Source organism: Ceratotherium simum, chromosome 32 (genome assembly GCF_057802395.1).
Source record: "Ceratotherium simum simum isolate JZ-2026a chromosome 32, ASM5780239v1, whole genome shotgun sequence".
In the NCBI taxonomy this organism is placed as follows: domain Eukaryota; kingdom Metazoa; phylum Chordata; class Mammalia; order Perissodactyla; family Rhinocerotidae; genus Ceratotherium; species Ceratotherium simum.
In genome coordinates, this window is record NC_141931.1 from 19447670 (window position 1) to 19473547 (window position 25878).

At 38.5% G+C, this 25878-nt stretch overlaps 2 protein-coding genes across 6 annotated transcripts in view; one reads left to right on the plus strand and one right to left on the minus strand.

Annotated features, from left to right (window-relative positions):
• Window positions 1–2831, minus strand: part of LOC101392675 (heat shock 70 kDa protein 14) — a 36815-nt gene extending 33984 nt beyond the window's left edge. For 2 of the 5 annotated variants that reach the window (XM_087420808.1, XM_087420807.1), the window contains exons 1-2: window positions 1423–1447; window positions 1264–1346 (exon numbers count right to left, since the gene is read on the minus strand). Coding sequence is in view for 1 of the 5 variants with exons in the window: in XM_004425350.3 (XP_004425407.1) it covers window positions 1264–1346; window positions 1423–1503; window positions 2682–2738 (221 nt within the window). In the remaining 4 variants the exon portion in view is untranslated. The other 3 variants (XM_004425350.3, XM_087420809.1, XM_014783652.2) reach the window with 3 other exon arrangements.
• A 325-nt stretch (window positions 2832–3156) lies between these two features.
• Window positions 3157–25878, plus strand: CDNF (cerebral dopamine neurotrophic factor). The gene is made up of 4 exons (XM_004425351.3): window positions 3157–3331; window positions 19139–19266; window positions 20340–20481; window positions 25240–25878. Exons 1-4 carry the CDS (start codon window positions 3217–3219, stop codon window positions 25416–25418), a joined length of 564 nt encoding a protein of 187 aa, XP_004425408.1. The 5' UTR covers window positions 3157–3216; the 3' UTR covers window positions 25419–25878.

Here is a 25878-nt window from a genome sequence, read left to right on the forward strand (position 1 = left end):
AGAAGCAGCACGTCGGTGCGAGCCCGGGATCCGAACCCGGGTCGCCAGCACTGGAGCGCACTCACTTAACCACCAAGCCACGGGGCCGGCCCCTCATTTATTTTCAACATGCTCAGTACTAAGTTTTGTCAACAGGTAAATGGACATGGGAATATAGTTATCACAAAAATCTGAATTGTCTCCAAAATACTATAGCTTTTGGCTTAGTGCATAGATATCCTAAGGAAAACAATAAATATCAAGTTCAGTTTAACTAAATACAGGTAAGGGACAATAAAAAATATCTGCATGTATAAACGAAAGAAATATTAAATTTACCTACAATCCTCAAATCCTAAGATCAATACAAGGGAATTTCTACTTAAATTCTCAACTGAACAAAGCAGAAAGGAAAGAACCTGGGGCTGAGGGTGAGATGCCCTGAACTGCAGTCCCATTTAGTTCACCCCCTCACTAATTCAGGAATACCACAACTTCTAGGTATCTTGTTTTTCTCGTCTATAAACGGGGAGAGATAAAACCTGCCCTACCAATCTTAAGGATTTGAGAGGATTAAATAAAATAATAGATGTAAAAGCACTTTGAAAATATAAAAACACTATATCAAGTATTACCACTCCAATGAAAATGAAAACCCCTAATTATTATGGTAATCTATAATTTGAGGAGACAGAAGTCTGGGGAAGCAAGCCTCTTTAATCTTTTAATTAAAGTTACAACAGATGATTAACCTGATGCTTACCGAAGATGTTAATTAAGCTGTTTCTTTAATGATTAAATTTGTAAGCCAACTGGAAAAGTTAGTTCCCAGAAAGTGTCACAAAAAGACCTGAGGAAGAAAATCAATAGCTTCTACAGAAATTACAACCAACTGTAACAGATTTTGCAAAATTCAACTACAGTGCAAAGAAATCTACAAATTCCCACAAATTCCTTCAAGTTCTCTCATTTAAGAAAGTAATACAAAAATGTGAGAAGTCCAAATTACCACCTCTGAATTACACAAATTAACAAAACTAAATGAATATTGGCATTTATCAATATTAACAGACCTGTCAGCAAGAAACAAGTGTTAGTGAATCCCATCCTTGAGAAGACTCAACACTAATTATCACAGAAACAGCCTACTGGGGTACTCTCTGAAACGACTCTGTCATAAAAACAACAAAAAAATAAACTGGTGTTTCTAGCTTCATTTCACATTATGCTTAGAATGTCAACACATTTTATTAACATATGTAAAAGTATTATCTTATTCCATACCTTCTGCCAAGGATCTGCTTTACTTTCATTACTGTGTTTGAAATATTTCTTATTCTACTTTGTTTTGCTGCTAGTCCAACAACCTGAAAAAGAGCAATATGTTACAATGCATCTAATTTTTATTTTTTCAAACAACAAAAATGAGGGAAATAGTAGTACCTCTTCATTTTCTGAGTAAGCAACAACAGCTGGAGTAACTCTGTCACCTGCATCATTTGCAACCACATCAGCCCGGCCATCCTGGAGAAAAACACACAACTATATTAGTTCTTTGGAAACGAAATATATAGTTTTGTTAGACACATTCAGAGATATGCAGGCCAGTGCCACTTTGCCATATATGTGGAAACAAAAATCACTATATCAATATTTTAAACTTGTAGATTTAATAGCCCTTATTTACTTCCTAGATTTTACATAAGGCCAACATTTTTTTCATATATAAGGCCTCATTTTGCAATCTGCTCTGCATAGCCAATGACTGGAACAAACAGAATAACAACCTTTCTATACACAATAATAACGTGTCTTATTACATTACCCTTTCTACTTCTCTTCCTTCCCCTATACAAATACATCTTTTTTTCCCTTTTTTACGTATGACGTAGTAGCAATAATCCCTTCGGCTTTTCCTTAGAAATCATTTGCATTTAAACGTAAGACTAGCATCAGGAGTTCATCATTACTGTTCCTTCTACCTCCCGATTGATGAGAGAAAACCCACAATTCCTTGTCAAGCTCTCTCATCTCCAGACACGCCAAGTCAGTGCAGCACGCACCATCAACTCGCTTCACACGCTTCCAGGGATCAATAGCTCCAGTTCCAGAGCGCGGCCACCCCATCCATTCCCGGCAAACATCCAGAAACCTCCGAGCCTCCTGCGGCCACCGCGTCCCCCAGACCCTTCTGGCGTCCTACGGCTCTGACGTCCCCGGGACCGCCCCCCTCCAGGCCTCCCGCGCCCACAACGTCCCCGAGACCCCCTGGGTCTCCTGCGGCCCTGCCGTCCCCGGGACCCGCCCCCCTCCAGGCCTCCCGCGCCCACAACGTCCCCGAGACCCCCTGGGTCTCCTGCGGCCCTGCCGTCCCCGGGACCGCCCCTCCGGGCCTCCCGCGCCCCCGTCGTTCGCCAGACCCTCCGGGCCTCCCGCGGCCCTGCCGTCCCCGGACCCCGCGCGCCCGCGTCGTCACCACCCTCCGCCGACGCGCAGGGGGCTTTCTGGAGGGGCCGTGGGGAACGAGGTCGGGTCCGCCCAGCCCTTCACCTCGAAACTTCCCCGCAGTGACGCCCCTCTGCGCGACGTCCCTAGGTCGGCAACACGCGTTCACAAGCCCGTAGGTGACCCAAGGACCGGGCGCAGCACCCGGAGAACGGGTGGCCGACATCAGGCCCGTACCCCAGCCCCCATTCTCGCACCTTATAGACGGCCACACAGGCTGAGGTGCAGCCCAGGTGAACTCCGATGGCCGCCATGAGGCGGCAGAGACGGCGGCAGCAGGAACGAGGGAACCCCCAACAGCGACAGCTCCCGGCTTCCGCAGAGCCCCATCAGGCACCGCGAAGACTTCACGTTCCCGCCGCCCCCTGCGTCCGGTCACCGCCGCGGCCTCCCGCGTCGCCGCCAATCAGCGTGAAGGTCCCGCCTTTCCTCTCGAGCAGTCGGCGAATAGCTTTAGCGCGTCTCTCCCGGCCCCGCTGGAGCGGCGCAGCGCGTGAGGTAGTGCGCACGCGCGGGTCGGCGAGGGCCAGGACCGGGCTCCTTTGCCCTTGCCCCTTTCGTGAGAGCCAATGGAAAATCGGGGCTGAGTTGCGTCATTTGCCCTAGCAACTGGGGGCAGATTCTTTCCAACCACGTGCTCCGCTCTCCTGCGTCCTAAAGCCGTCCCGGGCTATAGCTGCGCTGCTGTCGGGGGACGCAGGTGGCCGACGCGTTTGGGGCTGCTGGCTCAGAATGTGGTGCTCGAGCCCAGCCGCGATGGTGGCCTTTTGCGCCTGGCTTTGGGTCTGTCACCCGGTGCCAGCGCAGGGCCAGGAGGCCGGGGGGCAGCCGGGGGCCGACTGTGAAGGTGAGCGGCGTGAGACCTGCTGGCATGGCGGCGGCACCGCGCTGCAGCGCAGCTGTTGTGGGCTTTGGCTTCTCTTGGCGCTGGCTATAAATAGCATTTCACCCAGGAAACACGGGCCTTGTCCCTAGTTTCCGATCGCCTTCGCCCAAGCCTAGGCAAAAGTTCAAGACAGGCCCAGTGACACCTTGAGACCGCGTTCTGGTCTTGCTGTGACTGCTAATTAAACTGCCGCAGTCAAAGCTGGTGGGTTTGGATTTGGATTCGATTCTGTGCAAACACATCTAGATTCAGACGACCCGGGCGCCAAACGATTCTGCTGCTTCTAACCGGCGAGACTTGCCTCTCCATGCACAGGAGATGTCTTTCAAGTTCAAATTAATTGGTAACTCTCCAGAGGAAAATAAGACATAACAAATTGTCTGCAATTGAGTTGGGTGGCTTAAATCAGAGGACGTAACTAGCATTTGTTAGGACTTTACAGAGAAAAGTTGCTTTACAAAGGAGTACATAAACTTCTTAGAGGAGGAATGCAAAAGCATGATTCCTTTTCTGTTCACTATCTCGGCTGTGGACTTGCAGTCAGAACACGTGGGTCTAGGTCCAACCTCGCCCCTGGCTCTGAGGCCTTGCGGCACCGGTTCTTGCAAAATCAGCGTAATGAAACCTACTTCAGAGGGCTGTTAACCAGATCAAAGAAGATAATTAGATGTGCTAGCGCCTTCCTCCTGGACTGCTGTAGCACTTACCTCGATGTTTCATTCACTGAAATAATTAGTTTAATGTATATCCCTCTCACCCTTCTGTGAGCTTGCAAATCTGTCCTTATCAGAAAATTGTAAGGTTCACAATATATGGTGAATGAATGGACGAGGACAGATTGTACTATAAATAAAGCCTTCATAATTGGAGTCTAGTATTCTGTCAGCCCTGCAATAATTAAACTTTTCACCAGAAATTTAAAATATCGACATGATTTTATTTTTAAACCTTACATAGATATAGATATTTGTGCAGCTAAGTTATAACTTTGTTGAAAGATCTCTTATAACTGTGTCCTGTACATTTAAAGCAGAATTTGTGAGACGTAGACAATTGATTTCATAAGTCATCAGTAATTTAATTTCTAGAGCTTCTACCTAAAAACATTCCAGAAGAGCCAGAGCTTCTGGATTAATTAAATGTGAAGCTTATGCCATCTTTTCTGAATTTATTGCAGCAGATGGTGATTATTAACTTGCATGTCTGACTAACCTGGGTGTATATATCCATTTGTTAGATACAGAAGTTGTAGAATCACAGCGAAGGAAATACTAATTTTAGAATAAGAAGAACTAGATTCTAGATCTGGCTCTATTATTGCTTCTGAGCCTTTATCATTAGCTGCTTAATTTCCCCTCAATGTGTAAGATTAAAATGCTATATTATATATACTTTAGGGCAAAGATAAAAAACCGATAGTCCATGAGCCACCTGGGACCTATTGATGAATTTTATTCAGTTCACAAAGTTTTTTGAAAAACACAAATTAATTGGCTACCTTTTAATATTGGGAGACTTCATATTTAAAAAATTTTAAAAATTCAGGTTTCTGGTTTTTCTTGAAAAACCAGGTGACCTGTCAAGACTAGTCCATATGTCCATGTAGCTGGAATTGGCTGTGGCTGCTCCTTTTAGAAAGGACATATGTTCTCCAGGTTTTGGTGGTGGTTTTTCCTAGACGCGGATTGCGTTCCCCATTCATTTTACTTGCCTGGCCCCTGTGAATATTTAAGTTTCAGAGCCTTGCTTTAGGTCTTGTGAAGCTTACTGAAAAAAATGTAAACATTTCCAGATCTCTTTAAGAGGATTGCATTATGGGACTATTTAAAAAAAGCTTTTTAGTTTGAAACGATTATAGATTTGCTTATGGGACTATTTTTAATAAACAAAAACCCACAGCATAAATAAAAAGAGTTTGGTTATCTGGTTATAGTAAAAGACACATGCCAGGAGCTTTAGATTACAATTTGCTAGGTGATTTACAGTGAGATGATTCTCTTCATATTTCCATTCTTATCCTGACTTCTCTGTGGCATGGGACACCACTGACTTCTTTCTCTTTCAGAAACTTCCTTCTCGTGATGGGTATGATACTGCCGCTTCTTGCTTTTGCTTCCTGTCTCTGTGCCCACTTGTTCATAGTATCTTTGTGGGCTTCTGATTTTCTAGCCATGGCTTCAATGTTAGAATTTTCCAGAGTTCTGTCCTCTGCACACTCCCCTCAGTCTACACACTCTTCTGTGCAATCAGAATCGACCTAGCTATAGTCTGATTAATCCCAAATGTTTACATCCGATCCATTTCCTTGCTAGAGTCCCGGACCTTGCATCCAATTGGCTACTGAACATCCTCACTTAGGTATTCAACAGAGTCACGAACCAGAGTCATCTCCCCTGCTCGGTCCACCATACCGGTTATGCTTACGGTGTCAGTATCTACCTGGTCAGCTAGACTAGACTTTTCCTTCTCCCTGATCCCCTATGTCCGTCAATTACTGTGTCTCTTGATTCTACCTTCTGGTTGACTCTGCTCCTTTCTCCTTCCCCAGCTCCAACGCCTTGTTACGGACCTTCAGCATTTTTACCTTCCTTACTGCCACAACAGCATCCTTCCTGCCACATTTCTTGCTCCTTTCTAGTCCCCTGGCAGGGTTATCATGTTACTCCCTTATTTAATATTTCTCAGTGGTCTCCCAGTTTCCTCCAGGTAGGTGCCTCCCCTTTGTTTTCCCACAGTATCTAGTACACTTCCTGTAGCATTTAGTGATTGTGTTGGTCTCCTCCATGTGTGCACTCCTTGAAAGTCAAGACTGTTTCTCTCACCACATCATCTCCAGCGGCTACCACAGTGCAGGGCATATGGTAGGCACTCAATTTTGTTGAACAAATATATGCATATATGCCACGATAAGATTTTATGTAACTTTTACTGAGTCAAAAGTATATCTTTAAAAGTACAAGTTAGAATTCCCTTGGGCCGGCCCCGTGGCTTGGTGGTTAAGTGAGCGTGCTCCAGTGCTGGCGACCCGGGTTCGGATCCCGGGCTCGCACCGACGTGCTGCTTCTCCGGCCATGCTGAGACCGCGTCCCACATACAGCAACTAGAAGGATGTGCAGCTATGACATACAACTATCTACTGGGGCTTTGGGGAAAAAAATAAATAAATAAAATCTTTAAAAAAAAAAAAAAAGAATTCCCAACTCTCATCACCTAGGTAATATATTGGCAGAACAACAGTTCAGGTATAGAAATCACATGAAGGTATCTTGTGGGAATGGGGTAAGAGCTATGAGGCATTGCAGCACTGGGTGTCTTTTGCAAGAAGATGAGAATGAGAGGTCACTGGGAGACTAGTGATAGTTTCTGCTGACTTGGAGCATTGATCATTACAGTAGGTGTCTCCTTTGCACACTTGGTATATTTGCTAATTAAACAAAATACACGTTGGGAAATGTCTCATGTTTTACATTTTATCAGTAGCATTTAATACAGCTGATCAGCCAGTCCCTCCTTTTAACACTTTCTTCACTTGTCTTCTGGGAACACAATCACTCTTCCTTCTCACCCTACCTCCCTGGCTGCTCCTTTCAGTCTTTTTCCGGTTCGTTCTCATATTCCCGAGTTCTAAACAATGAAGTTTTGCAAGAGTAAGACCTGAGACCATGTCTGTCCTCCACGTCTCCTTATTCTCTGATCTCATCTCTTAAATACCATTCAAATGTTGATGACTTACAAATTTGTGTATGTAGACCTCACCCCTGAACTTCAGATTTATGTCTCCAGCTGCTTCTCACTGTTTCCAGCTGGATGTTGTATTAGTCAGGGTTCTCGAAAGAAAGAGAACCAATAGGAGAGAGAGCGAGAGGTTTATTATAAGGAGTTGGTTCACCTGATCATGGAGGCTGAGAAGTCCAAAATTGCAGTGGGGACGGGCAGGCTGGAGACCCAGGAGAGCTGATGATGCAGATGAACTGTGACAGTAGTCTGCTGAAGAATTCCCTCTTGCTTGGGGAGGCCAGTCTTTTGTTATATTCAGGACTTCAACTGACTAGGTGAGGCTTATCCACATTATGGAGGGCAATCTTCTTTACCCAGAATTCACTGATTTAAATGTTCATCCCATTCAAAAACACCCTTCAAGTGGACACATAAAATTAGTCATCACGGATGTCTAGAAGTATCTCAAACTTCACATGTCAAGACTGGATTCCTGCTGGTCTCCACAAACTTGCTTCTCCTGCAGTCTTCCCAGTTCAGCAAACAACAACTCCACTCTTCCAATTTCTCAGGCCAAAATCCTTGGAGTCATCCTTCACTTCTCTTTCTCTCTCTCTGACATGCCACATCCAATCCATGAGCAAATTCTTTTGGCTCTTCCTTCAAAGTGTATCCAGAATCCAACCACTTCTCATCACCCCCAATGCTACCACCCTGGTCCAAGATATGCAGCTATTTTAAGAACCTTCAAACTGGTTTCCCTGCTTCCATTCTTGCTCTCCTGTTGTCTATTCTCCAGACAGCCTCCAGCAGTAGACTTTAAAGATAATGTCAGATGACTATACTCATTTGCTGAAAACCTGTAATGGCTTCCCTTCTCAGAGTAAGACCCATGGCCTCAGAGCCCTAGAGGACATGGCATGTTGCTGCCCATTCTACTTCATTTTCTACTCTCCTCCCTCTTGCTCACTCTACTTCCGCCACACTGGCACCTTCACTGTCCTTGGACCCAGCAAGAACACTCCTACATCAGAGCCTTTGCACTGTTCTTCCCTCTGCCTGGAGAGTTCTTCCCAGGCAATCCACTTACGTTGTTCTCTCACTTCCTTAAGGTCTCTGCTCAAATACCACTTTATCCGAGAGGCCTTCCCTGATCACCCCATTTAGAAAAATACTATTACCTTGTCACCCTCTATCCCCCTTACCATGTTTATTTTTCTTCATAGCCACAAGATACTTGTACTTGTCACTAGAATGTAATCCTTGAGGATAAAGACTTTGTTTTCTTCATTGCTGAATCTCAAGAACCTAGAATACTGTCTGGCACTTACTAATTGCTCAATAAATATTTGTTAAAACTATGAATGGCTGGCTATTATAAGTGTTCTGTTCCTATTAATAGCATTAGAAGTGCTATTTAATATAATATAAATATAACTTTAAGCTCTTAAAGATGACATGACTGGCCATCCAGCTGAAAACAACTAAAAATACTGGATAAAATAAAAAATGTAAAAATATTTTTAAGTATATGTGAGTAAGGCATACCCAGAGGCCAAAAACACAGTGAAATTGGGAAACAAAAGAGGTAAAAGGAGCCCCAAAGCTGGCTTTTGCCTTGAGGGTATTTGCTACCCAGGTGATCTGAATTTAGGTTTTCATGGCTTTGGTAAAGTGAAGAGAATGAAAACAAAGTCCAGGGTCTTTCCAAGTTAGGAGTGTAATAGTGGATCCTCCTCCCAATTAATTTGGAGCCCCAAAGAGCTAGACTTTTATTATAAAAGGTGGAACTGGAGATAATAACTCTACCATTATCTTTAGGGACTAATAGGAATTGTATTATTTGAACTTTTTACTGAGTAAAAGGGAAAACAAAAATGTCTCTCGATAACTCATAAACACAAGCTAGCCCACTTATGGGTTGAAGTCCAAATTCACACTACCTGGATGGTCTGAAACATCTCAAACTGAGAATATAGTTTAAAGGAATTTCAAGCAGGCGTCAGCAGATGTCAGTCTTACCTACAGGAGGCAAGACTCAGTCCACAAAGAATTCCCACAGTTAAAGCTCTAAGAAATAAAGCTCACATTCACAAAAGTTACAAAGCCATGGGGAAGAAAGGCAACATAAGTGACAGCTAGTTGAGACAAGAGACAGAAGAAGCATACCTGAAAAGGCTTCACGTATTGGAATTATCAGGCACGGAATATAAAATATGTTTATTATGTTTAAAGAAATAAAGGAAAGGAGTGAAAATATGAATAAAGAGCAAGAGGCTATTAAAAATGTACAACCATATTTGGAAAAGTACCAAAAAAATTAATGGGATTAACAGCTGATTAGACAGAGTTGAGAAAAGAATTAGTGAGTTAGAAGACTGAAGATATATCACTGAGAGATTAAGACATAAAAAAAAATCGAAGAAAGGGACAATGAGGATAAAGAGAAAAATTCCAACATAGGTTAATTGGACTTCCGGAAAGAGAGGAGAGAAGGTATGGGTAGAGCAAAAGAGATGATAGCTCATTTTTCCAAACTGATGAAAGTCATCAGTCCACAGATTTACAAGTTCAATATACTCCCAAGAGTATAAATAAAAATATCTGATTAATATCTAATCACATCATAAGAAAATTGCAAAACACAAAGGAAAAAAAGAGAAAATCTTAAACACAGACGGAAAAAAAAGACGAATGACCTTCAAAGGAATGGCAATTAGATTGACAGATGATTCAACAATGAAAGGCCTCAAATCACATGACCAGTAGGTAGTAAAGCCAGGATTTGGACCCAGCGAGTCTGGCTTCAGAGCCCAAGCACTGAGTCCTTACCTATACTGCCTCCTGAGTGTGGTGTTGGAAACTAATTTATTTAGGGCAACATTAAAAATAAAAATTGGAACACTGAAGAAGGATACAAATTATTCAAAAAATTCTGGCTATTCTTAAAGTCTTAACTCGTTATAATATGTATTATCTACTTAAGTAGAAATCTCCCCTAGTCCTGGTACTACCCACTAATCTTTTTTTTTTCCTCTCCAAAATTAAGCTGGAGCAGATAATGGAGGACTGACTTCTGTTCTAGAAGGTGTAGATGAAACTTGAAAATAATGTTCCTAGCCCACTGATAACTTCATAATTCTACAAACCTGATTTTAAACATTTTATCATTATATTTTTTAAAAAGTTGTAGCTTTTTTTCCTGCAGTTGCCATTATTATATTTTTCAAATGCCACTTTCTCCTTTTGGGTTCTGGCTAATAATTGCTTAATTGAACTATGATTTCACTTAAAAATTTTTAATTCAATTTTATTAATGTTGCCAAATATTTTATTGAGCATGTTGGGGGTTTTTGTGATAGTCAAAGATATTATGGTGAGTTTTTAAAATAAATTAGGAAATATTTCAAACATACAGAAAAATATTTATATGATATATATTTAGCATCCAGATTAAATGTTAATAGAATTAATTAATAGAATAGTTAATAGAATTCCACTTTATGAATGAAATGCAGTTTATCTATTGTCTCTCTGAGGGGCAGTTAGGTTTTTTCCCCACTGCTACATAATTTTAAACAATGGTCCTCTAAATATTCCTACACATGTCTCCTTGAGCACGTGTGTGATGATTTCTCTCGGTCACAGAACAAGAATTGCTGAATCACAGGGTATGTACTTTTCAACTTAACCTTTTTCTATTGGACTGTGTTTTTCTTATGGATATTTAGGAATTCATTTATGCAGTTAAAAAATACATACTTAACACCTAACCTAGGTGCCTAGCTGGTGACAGAGCAGTGTGGCTGAAGTGGGAGAGATGACAGAAGCTGAGGTCTGAGAGGCAGTGGAGACCCAGGTCACCGAGGGCCTTGCAGGACATTGTGGAGACTTTGGATTATACTCTCAGTGATATGGCAAACCACAGGAAGGTTCTGAGCAGATGAAGTAGCATGATCTGACTTTCATTTAAAAAGAATCATGCTGGTTAGTATTTCAGGAATGTAGTGGGTCAGATTTGTAGCAATCTTCCGGCCAAGAAATACTAACAATGCAGGAGAAAATATAAAAACATCACCAAAGAGCTGACAAGAGAGAAAGTTTATGAGGCCAAAATTCAAGGGAAAGAAGCCAACCTGAGAGGTAAACTTAGCTCACAGTTATTTTACCCTGAGGACATTTGCCAGTCAGAGTAAAGACATTTTTGGTGTGAGGGGGACAAAAGTCAAAGCCCAAGACTTGTTTTAAGTGGGGAGTCTGTCTACTAGGAAACTCGTCCCTGTTCATCTGGGATTCCCTAAAGGTTACTCCCTCAGAGTAAGGTTGAACAAGCAATAACCCTAACCCATCCCTACCCATAGAGACTATAAGAAAAACTTCCTTGACACAGAGCAAGATAGAAGAAAGAAAGAAATACATCTCTGAGAGGTTATGACCACAAGAAGTCTCTCACTTGTATTTGCACCTAAAATTCACACCAGGGATCCAAAAAACATCAAGCTATCAATTTAGTTTAAAGCAGTCCCCGGCTAGTAGCCCCTAGGCTTGGTAAATGCAAACACAAATATCCATTATGGAAATAAGGCACCTTCATCTTAGGCCTCAGATAATTGCCACAAATACATTTCAAGGACTATGAGTTTCACGCAGATGAAATAAGCAAGCTCACAAAGAAACAAGATACCATGAGCAAGAATCTATAGAAACCACAGAAAATAGAAACATACTTATGAAGAATTTAGATATGGGAATTATCAGACCATAAAACAATATGTTCAGTGTGTTTAAATATATAAAAGACAAGCTTGAAAATATCTGTAGGACATAGAAAACTATAAGAAATGACCTAGCAGATTTGAAAAAGAACCAAAGAGAACTTCTAGAAATAAAAAAAAATAATCAAAATTAAAAATTCAATGAATGGATTTAATAGTAGCATATAGAGAGCTGATGCTGGGATGAGTGAACTAGGACCTTACTCCTCAAAGTGTGGTCCTCATACTAGTAGTGTTGTCATCTTGTGATAGCTTGTTGGAAATGCACTTGGGCCCCACTCCAGACCTGCAAATCAGAATGTGAATTTTAATAAGTGATTTGTGTATACATTAAAGTTGATCTAGGATGGGGCCAGAGATTCTTTTTTTATAACAAACTCCCAGGTGATATTTACGCTGTTGGACCAAGAACCACAATCTGAATGAGAAGATATGTTAGAAGAATTACATGTAATGCAACACAGAGCAACAAAAGAATGGAAAATAATGAAGAGAGATTAAGGGACATGGAGAATAGAATGAGAAAATCTGACATATGTTTAATTGGAAAGAAAGAAGAAAGAGAATGGTGCAGAAGCAATGTTTGAAGAGACACTAGCTGAGAATTTGCCAGAACTGAAGAAAGACACTAATCCACAAATTAAAGAAGTCCAATAACAGATAAAAAGAAATGCACACCTAAGCATCATAGTGAAACTACAGAACACCAAAGACAAAAAAATAAAATAAATATGCTAGAGAAAAAAAAAATCAATCGCAGTTAGATTGACAACTGAATTCTCAATAAAACCAATGGAAGGCTGAAGGAAGTGAAATGGTCTCTTCACTGTGCTCAAAGAAAACAATTGCCAGTAAAAGAATAAGCATGAAAAAAGACTTTTGCAAAGAAAAACAAAAATCAAATTTTAAAATTAAAAGAATTAAAATTTTAAAAAATGTTAAAGAATCTCTTCAGGCAGAAGGAAGTGACTCTAGATGGGAAATCTGAGATTCAAGAAGGAACAATGAGCAAATGAAGTAATAAATATGTGGGTAAATCTTAAACACACATAACAAAAATAATAATGCCAAGTAATTAAAAAACGCAACTAAGATACAATTAAAATACTTGATAACAATAGCATAGGTCAGGAGAGGTAAATGTATTTCACATGTTCTAAGGTCTTTGTATTGTTTGAGAGGGAAGTAAAGCTACTGATTAACTTTAGACATTGAGACATTGATAGATTAATCATTCTAGATTCATTGATAGACTAGGCAATATTATATTTATACTTATGTTTTAACTACCAAACTAGTAGAAGGACTAACAATAAATATAAAGCATGATTACATCACACCAATCCCAAATTAATACAGGGAAAAACACGAAATAATAAAGTAATCAATCCAGAAATGTGAGGAAAATGAAAGACAAGAGAGACAGGACAAATAATATGTATGCGATAGGATGGTACATTTAAATCTAAATATATCAGTAGTTACATTAAATGTAAAAGTACTAAACACTCAAATTAAAAGACAAAGATTGTAAGGCTACATAAAAACATCCAACTATATACTTTTTACAAGAGATAGGTCTGAGGGAAAGAGTTAAATATTCCTCTTCCTTAGAAAGAAAACTATAATTAATACCCAAGACAGAAAAGAAAATTCAAGAGTTAGCCATACAAACATGTTCTTTAAAATTTGTAAATTCCAAAGGAATCAGTTAAAAGAGTTGAAAGTGAAAGTTTCGAGTTTGGGGGAGCTAGAGAAGGGGAGGCAGAGGACACTGTTTTTCACTACCACCCTCTTATAACTCATTGACTTGAAACTAGGTGGTGGTGGGGGCAGGGAGAAGGAGAGAGAAGAGACTGGGAAACCACAATAATAAAAATTATTTTAGAGTGCTTTTCTTAAAGAGGAGTGGAGAAATGGGATAATCTTTGATGGGAGGGTATGTATGATTGAGAGAGGTTATTGTTTTTAAGATGTGAGAAGTAACAGCATGTTGAAGGCTAATGGAAATGAAACAGGAGCAAGAGGGGTCAGAAGTGCAGGGGCTGGAGCTGATAGGATCTGCTTAGTAAGTGGAAAGGTTGTCACAGTTCATCCATATAATTAAGGTAGAATATGCAGGTACAGGTGTGGTAGATGTGGTAGCAGAAGCAAGTGAGAGTTCTCTCCTGTTGCTTTTTTTTTCTTTCCCCTCAGAGAAATAAGACGCAAGATCGTCTGGTAGGAGTGAGGATGGGGTGGAGGTGTTAGACAAGGTTTGACGGGAGACCAGCTGTGCAATAGTCATTTTGGGAGTGGGATATAGTGTGAGTGAGGTCAACGTAGTAGGATTGTTGGCCAGCCCTGATGGCTCACTTGAAATCAGTCGTCATGAATTTACAGTGAGCATGACTGCGTTATCCAGCCATGTTCAGGGACTATAGGTACAAAGTGGGTGGACAGTTGGTTTTAACCAGTATTAGGATTTTGCTGGATGAGTACAACAAAGGAGAGAGATGCAAGGGAGTTGAGTGTGTATGCACAGCAATGATTGTAATGTTGAACCATGGAATCTAAGCTGGGTAAAGAAGCATGGTGAAAAGGTGAAAGAATTAATGGATTGTGTGACCTGGTGGTGTCAGAGAATTGTTGGCACTGGGATGTGAGAGGATGTGAGCTGGAAAGATATGAAGTGATGGACAGACAATGGGATGTTCCAATGGAGATAATAGTCATTGGTAATGACTGCACCTAAGGATATGACCATAGTGATTTTTCATGTATTCTGGATATTAATCCTTCATCCTTATGTAAGTTGTAAATATCTTCCTCCAGTCTGTGGCTTGTCTTATATTTTTTTTAATCTCTTGTTTTTAAATTTAATTATTTTATTGAGGTCACATTGGCTTATAACACTGTAATTTCAGGTGTACATTATTATATATCAGTTTCTGTATAGACTGCATCCTGCTCACCACCAATAGTCTAGTTTTTGTTCATCACCATACATATGTGCCCCTTTACCCCTTTCACTCTCCCCACACTCCCTTCCCCTCTGCTAACCACTAATCTGTTCTCCTTATCCATGTGTTTGTTTATCTTCCACATATGAGTGAAATCACACGGTGTTTGTCTTTCTCTGTCTGGCTTATTTCACTTAGCATAATACCCTCGAGGTCCATCCATTTTGTTACAAATGGCACAATTTTTTCCTTTTTTACAGCTTAGCAGTATTCCATTGTATATATATATGCCACATCTTCTTCATCCATTAATCCATTGATGGGCACTTCCACGTCTTGGCTATTGTGAATAATGCTGCGATGAACACAGGGATGCATAGATCTCTTTGAAGTGTTGATTTCACATTCTCTGGATAAATACCCAGTAGTGGGATAGCTGGTGCATATGGTATTCCTATTTTTAATTTTGTGAGAAATCTCCATAGTATTTTCCAAAGTGGCTGCACCAGTTTGCATTCCTAGCAGCAGTGTATGAGGGTTCCCTTTTCTCCATATCGGGTCCAAAATTTATTTTTCGTCTTGTTAATCATAGCCATTCTGATGGGTGTAAGGTGATATCTCACTGTAGTTTTGATTTGCATTTGCATTTCCCTAATAATTAGTGATGTTGAACATCTCTTCATGTGCCTGTTGGCCATCTGTATATCTTCTTTGGAAAAATGTCTGTTCATATCTTCTGCCCATTTTTTGATCAGGTTGTTTGTTTTTTTGTTGTTGAGTTGTATGGGTTCTTTATATGTTTTGGTAATTAACCCCTTGTTGGATATATGATTTGCAAATATTTTCTTCCAGTTGGTGGGTTGTCTTTTTGTTTTGTTCATGGTTTCCTTTGCCTTTTGTCTTATCTTTTGTTTATGATTTACTTTGCATTACAAAAGTGGTTGATTTTGATCAAATTATGATCTGTGTTTTCTTATCCTCTTTAAGAAATCCTTTTCTATCCTGATGTCATGAAGATACTTTCCTATGTTTTCTCCTAAAAGTTTTGTAGTGATGCTCTTCCCATATAAGTCTTTATTCACCTGGGATTCATGTTTGTGTGTAGTTTTGGGTAGAGATCTAAGTTTATCTTTTTCCATGGTAAGTTGTCCTAATACCATTTATTGACTAACCCATTTTTTCTTCACTGATTTTTAGCATCACTTCTGTCCTATACTAAGCTTCTCTAGACTTGTGGATTTGTTTCTAGACTCACTATTTTGTTCCATTGGTTTGTCTATTTCTGTGCTGGTCCTACAGTGCTTTAAATGCTGTAGGTTTAGAAGAAAGCCTTGATATCTGATATGGTCTACTCCCCAAACTCCTGCTTTTTCTTCTTCAAATATTTCTTGGCTTTCACTTGCTCTTGTTTTCTCATATGTATTTTTGGATCAGCTTGTCAAATCCATAAAAATCCTATTGGGATTTTGATTGGAATAACAATGAGTTTATAGATGTACTTAAAAATAATTATCATCCATAATATTGAATCTTCCCATCCGTGAACATGGCTTATCTTCCCATTTCTTAGGTCTACTTTTAAGTCTTTTGATAAAGTTTTATAAATTTTTCCTTCAAAGTCTTGATATATTTCATTAAATTTATTCCTAATTACCTTAGAATTTTGTCACTATTGTAAATTATATCTTATTTTAAATTTGCAGTTTTCTCATTGTTTCTTCTTATATTAATCTTCTATTCAGCAATTTTGCATAATGCTGTTACTATTAAAAATGTTTTTTTGACTCTTGGATTTTCTACCTAGACTACCTTATAATCTGCAAGTAATGGCAATTTTGCTTTTTCCTTTGTAATAGACATCTTTTTCTCTAACTAAGACATCCAGTCTAGTGTCCAATTCAAGTGGTGATAAAGGATGGCTTTATTGTTAAGTAGGATATTTGCTGTAGGGCTTTGGTAGGTATCCTTTATCAAGTTAATCAAGTTCCCTTCTATTTCTAGTTTGCTAATTGTCTGTATATGTACGTTTGCTTTAATCATGAACAGAAATTAGATTTTATCAAATACTTATACATCTATTGAGATGACCATATAATAAATTACATTAATAGATTTTCTAATTCTAAACCATCTTGGCAACTGATGTGATTCTTACTTGGTTAAGATGTTTTTAAATGTGCATTCTATTTTCAAAAGTGAAATTGGCCAATAATTTTTGTCTCATATTATCCTTGCCTGATTTTGATATCAAGGTTTGGCTAATCTCATTAAAAGCTAGGGACATTTCTTTTCTTTTGTTTTCTTTCCTAATCTTTTCTCTGTGACAGTTTATCTAAGATAGTTTTGGTAACTTGGCCCTTTTTTCTCCAGCAGATTTTTAATTATTGTTTCAATATTTTAGGTTAATAAAAATACGTATCAGATGAAACAACCAAAATATTTGGACGTAGCCACCCATGGAAGCACTAAATAAAGAGGAATGTGGATGGGTCTAACATTTTTCATATAGGCCCCAGAAAAAAATTTACATTTTAAATTTACATGTATACATGACACTTTGATAAAAAATGTAAATTATGAAACATTGTTAATAAACAGGAAGACAGAACTACAGAGAGGATAGAGACTTTAAAAATCATAAGAAAACACTATAAAAAACTTTATTTCAATATGTACTGAGGTCAAACTTGTGAATAGTGTTCACATGTTTAATGCCCTTATTAACTTTTGGTCTATTTGATCAAATAGTTGCCAAGAGGGTGTTAAACCATCCTTGTTGTGAATTTTTCAATTTCTTCTTATAATTCTATCATGACATTTTATATTATTAGGTTTTGTTATTGGCAGTACACTAGTTCAATTTTTCTTTTTGTATTTCTAGTAAATGGTTCATTTTATGATTAGTAGTGACTTCTGTTATCCCCAGTAATGCTTTATATAGCTAAACCAGATTTTGGTTAGCATTTTCCTGGCCTATCTTTTCATTTTTAAATCTCTTAATTTTGTTGTTGTTTGTTTTTTCAACCCTTTTCCGTAGCTTCATACTTTTTTTGTGACTCTTGTAAATAGCATGTTGGATTTTTAATAGTCCCAATCTGAAAAATCCTGTTAATATAACTGCAAGTTTAATACATTTATGCATATTATAATTAATGATATATTTGGATTTATTTCTCCCACTTAAATTTGTGGGTTTTAAAAAAATCTTATTCGGCCTGGCCCCATGGCCAAATGGTTAAAGTTCTGCATGCTCCCCTTTGGTGGCCTGTGTTCACAGGTTTGGATCGTTGGCGCGTACATACTCCACTTACCAGCCATGCTGTGGCGGTGTCCCACATACAAAGTAGAGGAAGACTGGCACAGATGTTAGGTCAGGGCTAATCTTCCTCAGCAAAAAAAAAATCTTATTGTGCTTTTTCTTTTTCTTTTTTTCTCTTTCCTGCCTTCTAGTGGACTGATAATGTTTTAAAAATCCCTCCCCCTACCCTGCACCAATACTTATCTAGAAGTAGTCCAATTATATTTTTTAGTTTTACCCTTACATTTTTAACATGCTTAATTGGCTAAAAATTAATATGACTTAACAATAATGTTTCTCTACCCTCCTCTATGATGATTAAGGATCTTGGGAAGTGTAACTTGAATTCTCCTTTATTTCCCATCTTATGTGTTAGGATTGTCTTGATTTGGGTTTTACCTTATGTTTATACTCCTACATGTTCATTATTATTGTTTATATGGTTCATTTGTATTTAGATGTTTCTCCCACTTGCTATTTTCTTTTCTCATCATTACTTCTTACAACCCGATCCTCTTTTCCAGATTTTGTCTCCTTTCTGAAGTTCATCCTTTAGTAGTTCTTCTATAGTGCTTTGTATATAGGAAATAATCAATAAATGCTTATTCATTGAATAAATTAATCAAATAAGCATAGTTTAAACTACTTTAGATGTCTAGTTTGTGTATCAGAGTGATTTACAGATCTTGTCTCATTTACCAGACAGATAGATAAGACACTTGTTTATTGGGACATGGGGGGACAGAGCTGATTAGTTTTAATCAACACCAAGAATCAAGAGGAAGGGAAGAGAGAACCAAGGGCCTAAGCAACCTGCTCTCTTCCTTCCTATGTTTCCCTATGTTCCAAAGATTGATTGATTCAATAAGCTTGTATTAGTCAAGGCCCTAATGGCCTGAAACTATTCTTTTTTATAATTTGTATCTGTTGTCACAATTTGTTGAATCATACTTTTTTATTTGGTGAGTGGGACATATATATAGGTATGGAGGTGGTTATATTGTACATAAATACATAATTTCTTTGTTCCTTCTAGTATGTAAAGAATTCCTGAACCGATTCTATAACTCCTTGATAGGCAGAGGAGTCAACTTTTCTCTGGACACCATAGAAAAAGAATTGATCAACTTTTGTTTGGATGTCAAAGGAAAAGAAAACCGCCTGGTATGGTAAAATTTCACCTTTCATTTTTCCCTTATGCTTGAAGAAAACTGCTAATAGTTTCATTTCTCATCTTGGACTTAATGTTCTCCTGTTTAGATGCTTGCCTGAAGCATGTTCATTGTAGATAGCAAGCAGAAATTGATCTTTCAGTGAAATGTAGTCATAGGTATTTTCATCTAGAATATTTCTGGTTTCATTTTGCTTTCTAAAGAAACCACAGACAACCCATTCTATGTTTTCTTAAATGAAATTAGACAATTGAAATCCTAATGAGAATTTACTGTCTTAAGAGTGGGTAGACTTTTCATTTCTTACCAAGACAATTAGTTACACCTATCAAAACGTTTCATATCATTATTTACATATAACTAATGAAGTATTTGTATTTTCTTGTAATGGTGTTTCGTGGGTATACACAGATAACTTGTTTCCATTTACCATTTTGCATCACTAAAGACAATTTTAGGCAAATTCATTTTGCCTAAAATTGTCATGTTCAATTTGCTGGTTAAATATGCATTGTTGACTGTGCACCACTGACACATTGCAAAACTCTTGGCATTTATTTGCACCATTAAGTTTTATATTTTTAATTGTAAAATGCTTAAGTCAGGTAGCTTGAAAGGCAGTATTGCATGATGGAAAAGGCTATGGACTCTAGAACCAAAATGCTAGATTTTTGAATTCAGTCTCCTGTACTTGCTAGCTGGGTGACCTCCGGTTGGCTTGGGTGTAAAATGGGGATAATAATAGCACGTACTTCACAGGATTGGTGTGAGAATTAAGTAAGTTCATACATTTAAAACCCCGAGAGCAGCGCCTGGCACAGAGAAAACACTTAGCAAGTGTTAGCTCTTATCATTAGTCTTGGAGCATTATGTGAATTGTAGGGCACTTCTAATTAGGATGATCATGGGAATGGGGTCATTCATTTTCTGGTGTCTTAGCTAGCAGGGGTTAAAATTTAATAGCTGGGCCATGAATACTAGGTTAACTTCTTTCTCATTTCTCATAACTACGTTATGTGCTTTTTTCAGTGTCTGGGACGCTAAATTCTCTTCATTCTCCTTCAGTGCTATTATCTAGGAGCAACGAAAGACGCACCCACCAAGATCCTAAGTGAGGTCACTCGCCCAATGAGTGTGCATATGCCTGCAATGAAAATTTGTGAGAAACTGAAGAAGATGGACAGCCAGATCTGTGAGCTGAAATATGGTATAACAGAGTCCAATGTTTTTCCCCAAAATGTCCAAAGTATTGCCAATTTCCTAAACATAGGGCCATGTTTCTAAAAGGTCAGTGTTAGGAGGAAAGGAATTCTCCACTCACCAATAGGTTGCTAGGATGCTGAATGGTGAGTGCCATCTGAGCTTCTTTGGGGGAAGAGAAATGAATACTGGCACAATCAGCATTAGGTAAAACTGCCAATCCAAATAGCAAAGTTTAAGCTCTTAAATCACCAAGGCAATGGTGACTACATATGTCAACGAAAAACTCAAAATATCAACTGAGCAGCTACTCACGGTGATTTAGCTTTTGGCAACCTATTAAGACAAAAGTTGCAGCTATTCAAAGGTGATGTAAGGACTTTGAAGTTTTAAATGTGACCATATCTTTTCTCCTAGATTTGTCTATCATTCTGCCAGCTTTAAATTTTAGGAAATAGGTTATTCACATCAAATCAGGTTTTGCCTGATGAAATAGCCATATCGAGGGTGCCTAAAATAAACAGCAAGGAAAGGAAGGAGATGTCCTATTTAAAACATTATCCTTGGCCTTATAAATTTTACATACATAGATCTATTCTTATACTGAGGATTTGTATCTGGGCCAGACTTTGGGGTAGATTGGTTAGGTATGAAAAAAGGCTGGGGGATTCCTCCTTAAGCCTATCCTTAACACCTGAAATTCCACCAGTAGAGACCCATTTCTTTTGCTTAAGTCATTATTTTATGTTACATAACCAGTGTAGGATTGTAAACTACCTAAGTAATTAGCACCCAACTCTGAATTATTTTAGTCTTATTTTCCAACATAGCTGTGTAATACACCTATGCACCATAGCCAAGTAGCTGGCTTCAAATAGGTTTAAGGTTGGAAGATACCAAAGACAATCTGTTTCTCAATTTGCCGAGGGCAAACTTCCAGAGTGTGATTATGGGGCAGGCATCTCTTTTTATTAGCTTCCAAGTAATGAAGTAGAGGCAGGAATCACAGTCCATATAAACAATATTCACAAAAGGGACAAACCTACTGATTCTTTCATTCAACAAATTTATTTTGAGTAACTTCTGCTATGTGTAAAGGATCTTACTGGACTCCTTGAATAATAAAAAAAATTAACCAGATAGTATTGAGAAAAAATGAATCCTTACTAATGTTTTGGTAATGCTGGCCACTAGAGGCCCCTGGGGAGCCATGAACTAGATTTAATCTTGGTGTTCACCTTTTCCTTGTAGTTCTAAGGTGTCATAGAGGTTTTCCTCTTTTTAAAATTAATGCCAGATGCCAATTAATCTCTAGAAAAACTCAAAGAAACTACTGACACTTGCAAGAAAGTGTTTTTCTCCTTCAACTATTTATCTTGACTAGAACACTAGTTCTAAATTCTTCTTCCCAGCTTGTTGTCAGGAAAGATGAGATTGAACAGGGGCTTTTGAGCTGTGGGATATTAATAATTTGGGCTATAGAAGCTTCTACTTTTAAAGATATTCTGTCAAGTCAGCCATGAAATTAACAAACAAAATAAGTGTAGAGTTGGATTATGTTTTCAATTAGGAAGGTGTCATTTGGTTTTTGACCTGAAAGCATGTTTTTGCTTGGTGTGTTTTTTAAAAGAATGGGATCACTATAAAAATGTATGGTTCTCTGGAGCACAGAGTGTAGCTGACCCTCAAAATTTAAAATTCAACTTTTACTTATTTCTTTCCAGCTTTATTGAGATATAATTGACAAATAACATTGTGTAAGTTTAAAGTGTACAATGTGTTGATTTGATACACTTATATATCGCAAAATAACACCATAGTGTTAGCTAACACCTCCATCCCATCACATAATTACCATTTCTTTTTTGTGATGAGAACATTTAAGATCTACTCTCTTAGAAACTTTCAAGCATATAATACAATATTATTAACCATAATCACCATGCTGCACATTATATCCCCAGAACGTATTCATCTTACAACTGGAGGTTTACACCCTTCTGCCAACATCTCCCATTTCCTCCACCCCCCAGTCCCTGGCAACTGCCACTCTGCTCTTTGTTTCTGAGTTCAGCTTTTTTTGAGTCTATGTATAAGTGATATCATACAGTATTTGTCTTTCTCTGTCTGACTTATATCACTTAGCATAATACCCTCGAGGGTCCATCCATGTTGTTGCAAGTGGCAGGATTTCCTTCTTTCTCATGGCTGAATAATACTCCATTGTGTATATATACCACATCTTCTTTATCCATTCATTTGTTGACGGACACTTAGGTTATTTCCATATCCTCGCTATTGTGAATAACGCCGCAGTGAACATGGGAGTCCAGATATCTCTTCAATATCTTGTTTTCATTTCCTTTGGATATATACCCAGAAGTGGGGTTGCTGGATCATATGGTAGTTCTGTTTTTAATTTTTAAAAGAACTTCCACACTGTTTTCCATACTGGCGGTTCCAATTTACATTCCCACCAAAAGTGTTCAAGGGTTCTCTTTTCTCCACATCATCTCCAACACTTATCTCTTGTGTTTTTGATGATAGCCTTTCTAACAAGCATAAGGTGATATCTCACTGTAGTTTTGATTTGTAATTCCCTGATGATTACTGACGTTGAGCAGCTTTTCATGTGCCTGTTGACCATTTGTATGTCTTCTTTGGAAAAATGTCTGTTCAGGTCCTCTGCCCATTTTTTAATCAGATTGGGTGTTTTTTGCTATTAAGTTGTATGAGTTCTTTATATATTTTAGATATTAGCCCCTTATCAGATATAAGGTTTGAAAATATTTTCTCCCGTTCCATAAGTTGCGCTTCATTTTGTCCATGGCTTCTTTTGCTTGACAAAAGCTTTTTAGTTTGATATAGTCCCACTTCTTAATTTTTGTTTTGTTACTTGTACTTTTGGTGTCATAGCCAAAAAATCATTGCCAAGACCAACGTTAAGGAGCTTTATTCCTATGTTTTCTCCTGAGATTTTTACAATTTCAGGTCTTACGTTTAACTCATTAATCCATTTTGAGTTAATTTTTGTGAGTGGTGGTAAGATAGGGGTGCAGTTTCATTCTTCTGCATGTGGTTATCCAGTTTTCCAAACACCATTTATTGAAGATACTATTCTTTCCCCATTGAGTATTCTTGGCTTCTTTGTCAAATATTAGTTGACAATATATGCAAGGATTTATTTTTGGGTTCTCAATTCTGTTTCATTGGTCTACATGTCTGTTTTTATGCGTATACCACACTGTTTTGGTTACTATAGCTTTGTAATATAGTTTCAAATCAGGAAGTATGATGCTTCTATCTTTGTTGGCTTTTACTATTTGGGGTCTTTTGTGGGTCCATACTAATTGAGATTTTCTATTTTTGTGAAAAATGCTATTGAAACTTTGATAGAGATTTCTTTGAATCCGTAGATGGCTTTGGGTAGTGTGGACATTTAAACAATATTAATTCTTCTGATCCATGAACATGGGATATCTTTCCATTTGTGTCCTCTTCAATTTCTTTCATCAAAGTCTTGTAGTTTTTAGTGCACAGATCTTTCACCTCCTTGGCTAAATTTATTCCTAAATATAAAACCCAACTTTTAAATTAGAGCACACTTACTGCAAATTTTTGATAAGTCACTTGACAATGATGTTAGGTTGTTAAAAGGTTTTTAAATGCTATGCTCTATTATGCAGGGAAAAACAGGGAAAAGACCCTTCAAGAGAAGTCAATCTGAAAAAGTCTTGGGCTGCCACCAATTGTTTGATAAATAAACTTAATGTATCCATGTTCAAACACACACCTGGCCATGGGGGAGGTGAAGGAGACTTCCCTTTGAAAGAGGCAAATTGCCCCTTTCTGATAGAGAAATTACAATCATGATAATATTATAGATGAGCTTAATTTTTTTTCTATTTTTGGGGCTTGTCAATAGAGAAGTATCTGAGTTCTTGACATTCTCTGCTGATAATCTGTAAACAGGGAAAGAGGAGTCTTGTTAGAGGAGTTAGATGTTGGTGACAGGTATTATTGGCAAGAATGTTAGGAGCCAGATTGGCTGGCACTGAAGCCTCAGCATTAGAGAAATAGGTGTCCCCCAAAGGACTGTAAATGAATCCCAGCAAGTGTGTGTGTGTGTTGGGGGGGGGGGTGGGTTGGGGGGGGGAGGAGCAGAAATCAGGTGAGTTTAAGCAGAGATCCAAAGCAATTAAGGATCAGGGAGAATGCTCCTAATTCTATTCAGGTGTTTGAGTTTCTTTAAATTTGTGTTTAAAAAAATAGTGCTTTGTAATATGTATGCTCATCTGTTTCACCGCAGACATGTCTTTGTATAAAAAGTGAACCATAACTTTCTGGTTAATTACCATCCATGGCTTTCAGCTGGCCACACACAAGGCCATTCCAAGGCATTGCCTTTTATAAATTCCCTTCTTTTTACCTTAGGAGTAGCAATTAGGAAGCAGTGCTGTTCATAATAGGAATGCTGATCTTGAGAAGCCCTGGAGTGGTGGCAAGCACTGCAAAGCTACACAGGCCACTGTTCTGAAGCAAGTACAATTCCATGGAGAGAAAGTCTGATAGAACACAGATTCTCCAATAGCTTTGTATGGAATACATTTTCCTTAGGTATGTCTTGGTTTTCATAGAAATTGGAACTGTTCCCTACTTTGGATCATAGGGTAATCAGCACCAAGATAAGTAAGACCATTTGCCTCTCTATGTGTTTCATGCTTATTTTTGTTTTTTAAAAATCATGCTTTTCCTTGTCGTTTAGAAAAGGAACTGGACTTGGCATCAGTGGACCTGTCGAAGCTGAGAGTAGCAGAGCTGAAACAGATACTGCACAGCTGGGGAGAAGAGTGCAGGGCCTGTGCGGAAAAAATTGACTATGTGAATCTGATCAAAGAACTGGCACCCAAGTATGCAGAGATGCACCCCAAAACAGAACTCTGACCCTCAGAGGCCGGTGCACCACTGAATGTAATTTGAGACCAAACGACTCTCTAGGATATGGACGTGTTGGTTAATAGTAACCAGGAGTTGCACTGTATATGGTCTCATACTTTTTGTTTTCCTGTTACACCTCAGAATTGGTTATTTGGGTTTATAAGTAAAACTGTTAATATTAGTGGTATCTTACATTTACAGTCTACCAAAATCTAAAAGTGCCTTTCTCGTAATTTTCTTGTAAGGACTGTGTAAATTATCATTGCCTGTCTCCTAAAATTGGGAAAAAAGAACTACTGAAAAACTGATGGAGTAAATTGATTCTAAGAAGGAAGAGAGTGCTCAGAGGCCCTTTCTCTGCACTAATTTTTAATTAAATATATTGGATTAGGGCAAAAGAAACAATATTTAGCTTGTCTAACTCCCAGCTTGAACCCGAAATAATAACCTGGCATAATCAAAAGTT

Coding starts and splice junctions, on each gene's coding strand:
- CDNF (XM_004425351.3), top strand. CDS start 3,217: ATGTGGTGCTCGAGCCCAGCCGCGATGGTGGCCTTTTGCGCCTGGCTT. Junction 3,332..19,138: donor GCCGGGGGCCGACTGTGAAG/GTGAGCGGCGTG, acceptor TGTTCCTTCTAG/TATGTAAAGAATTCCTGAAC. Junction 19,267..20,339: donor AAGGAAAAGAAAACCGCCTG/GTATGGTAAAAT, acceptor ATTCTCCTTCAG/TGCTATTATCTAGGAGCAAC.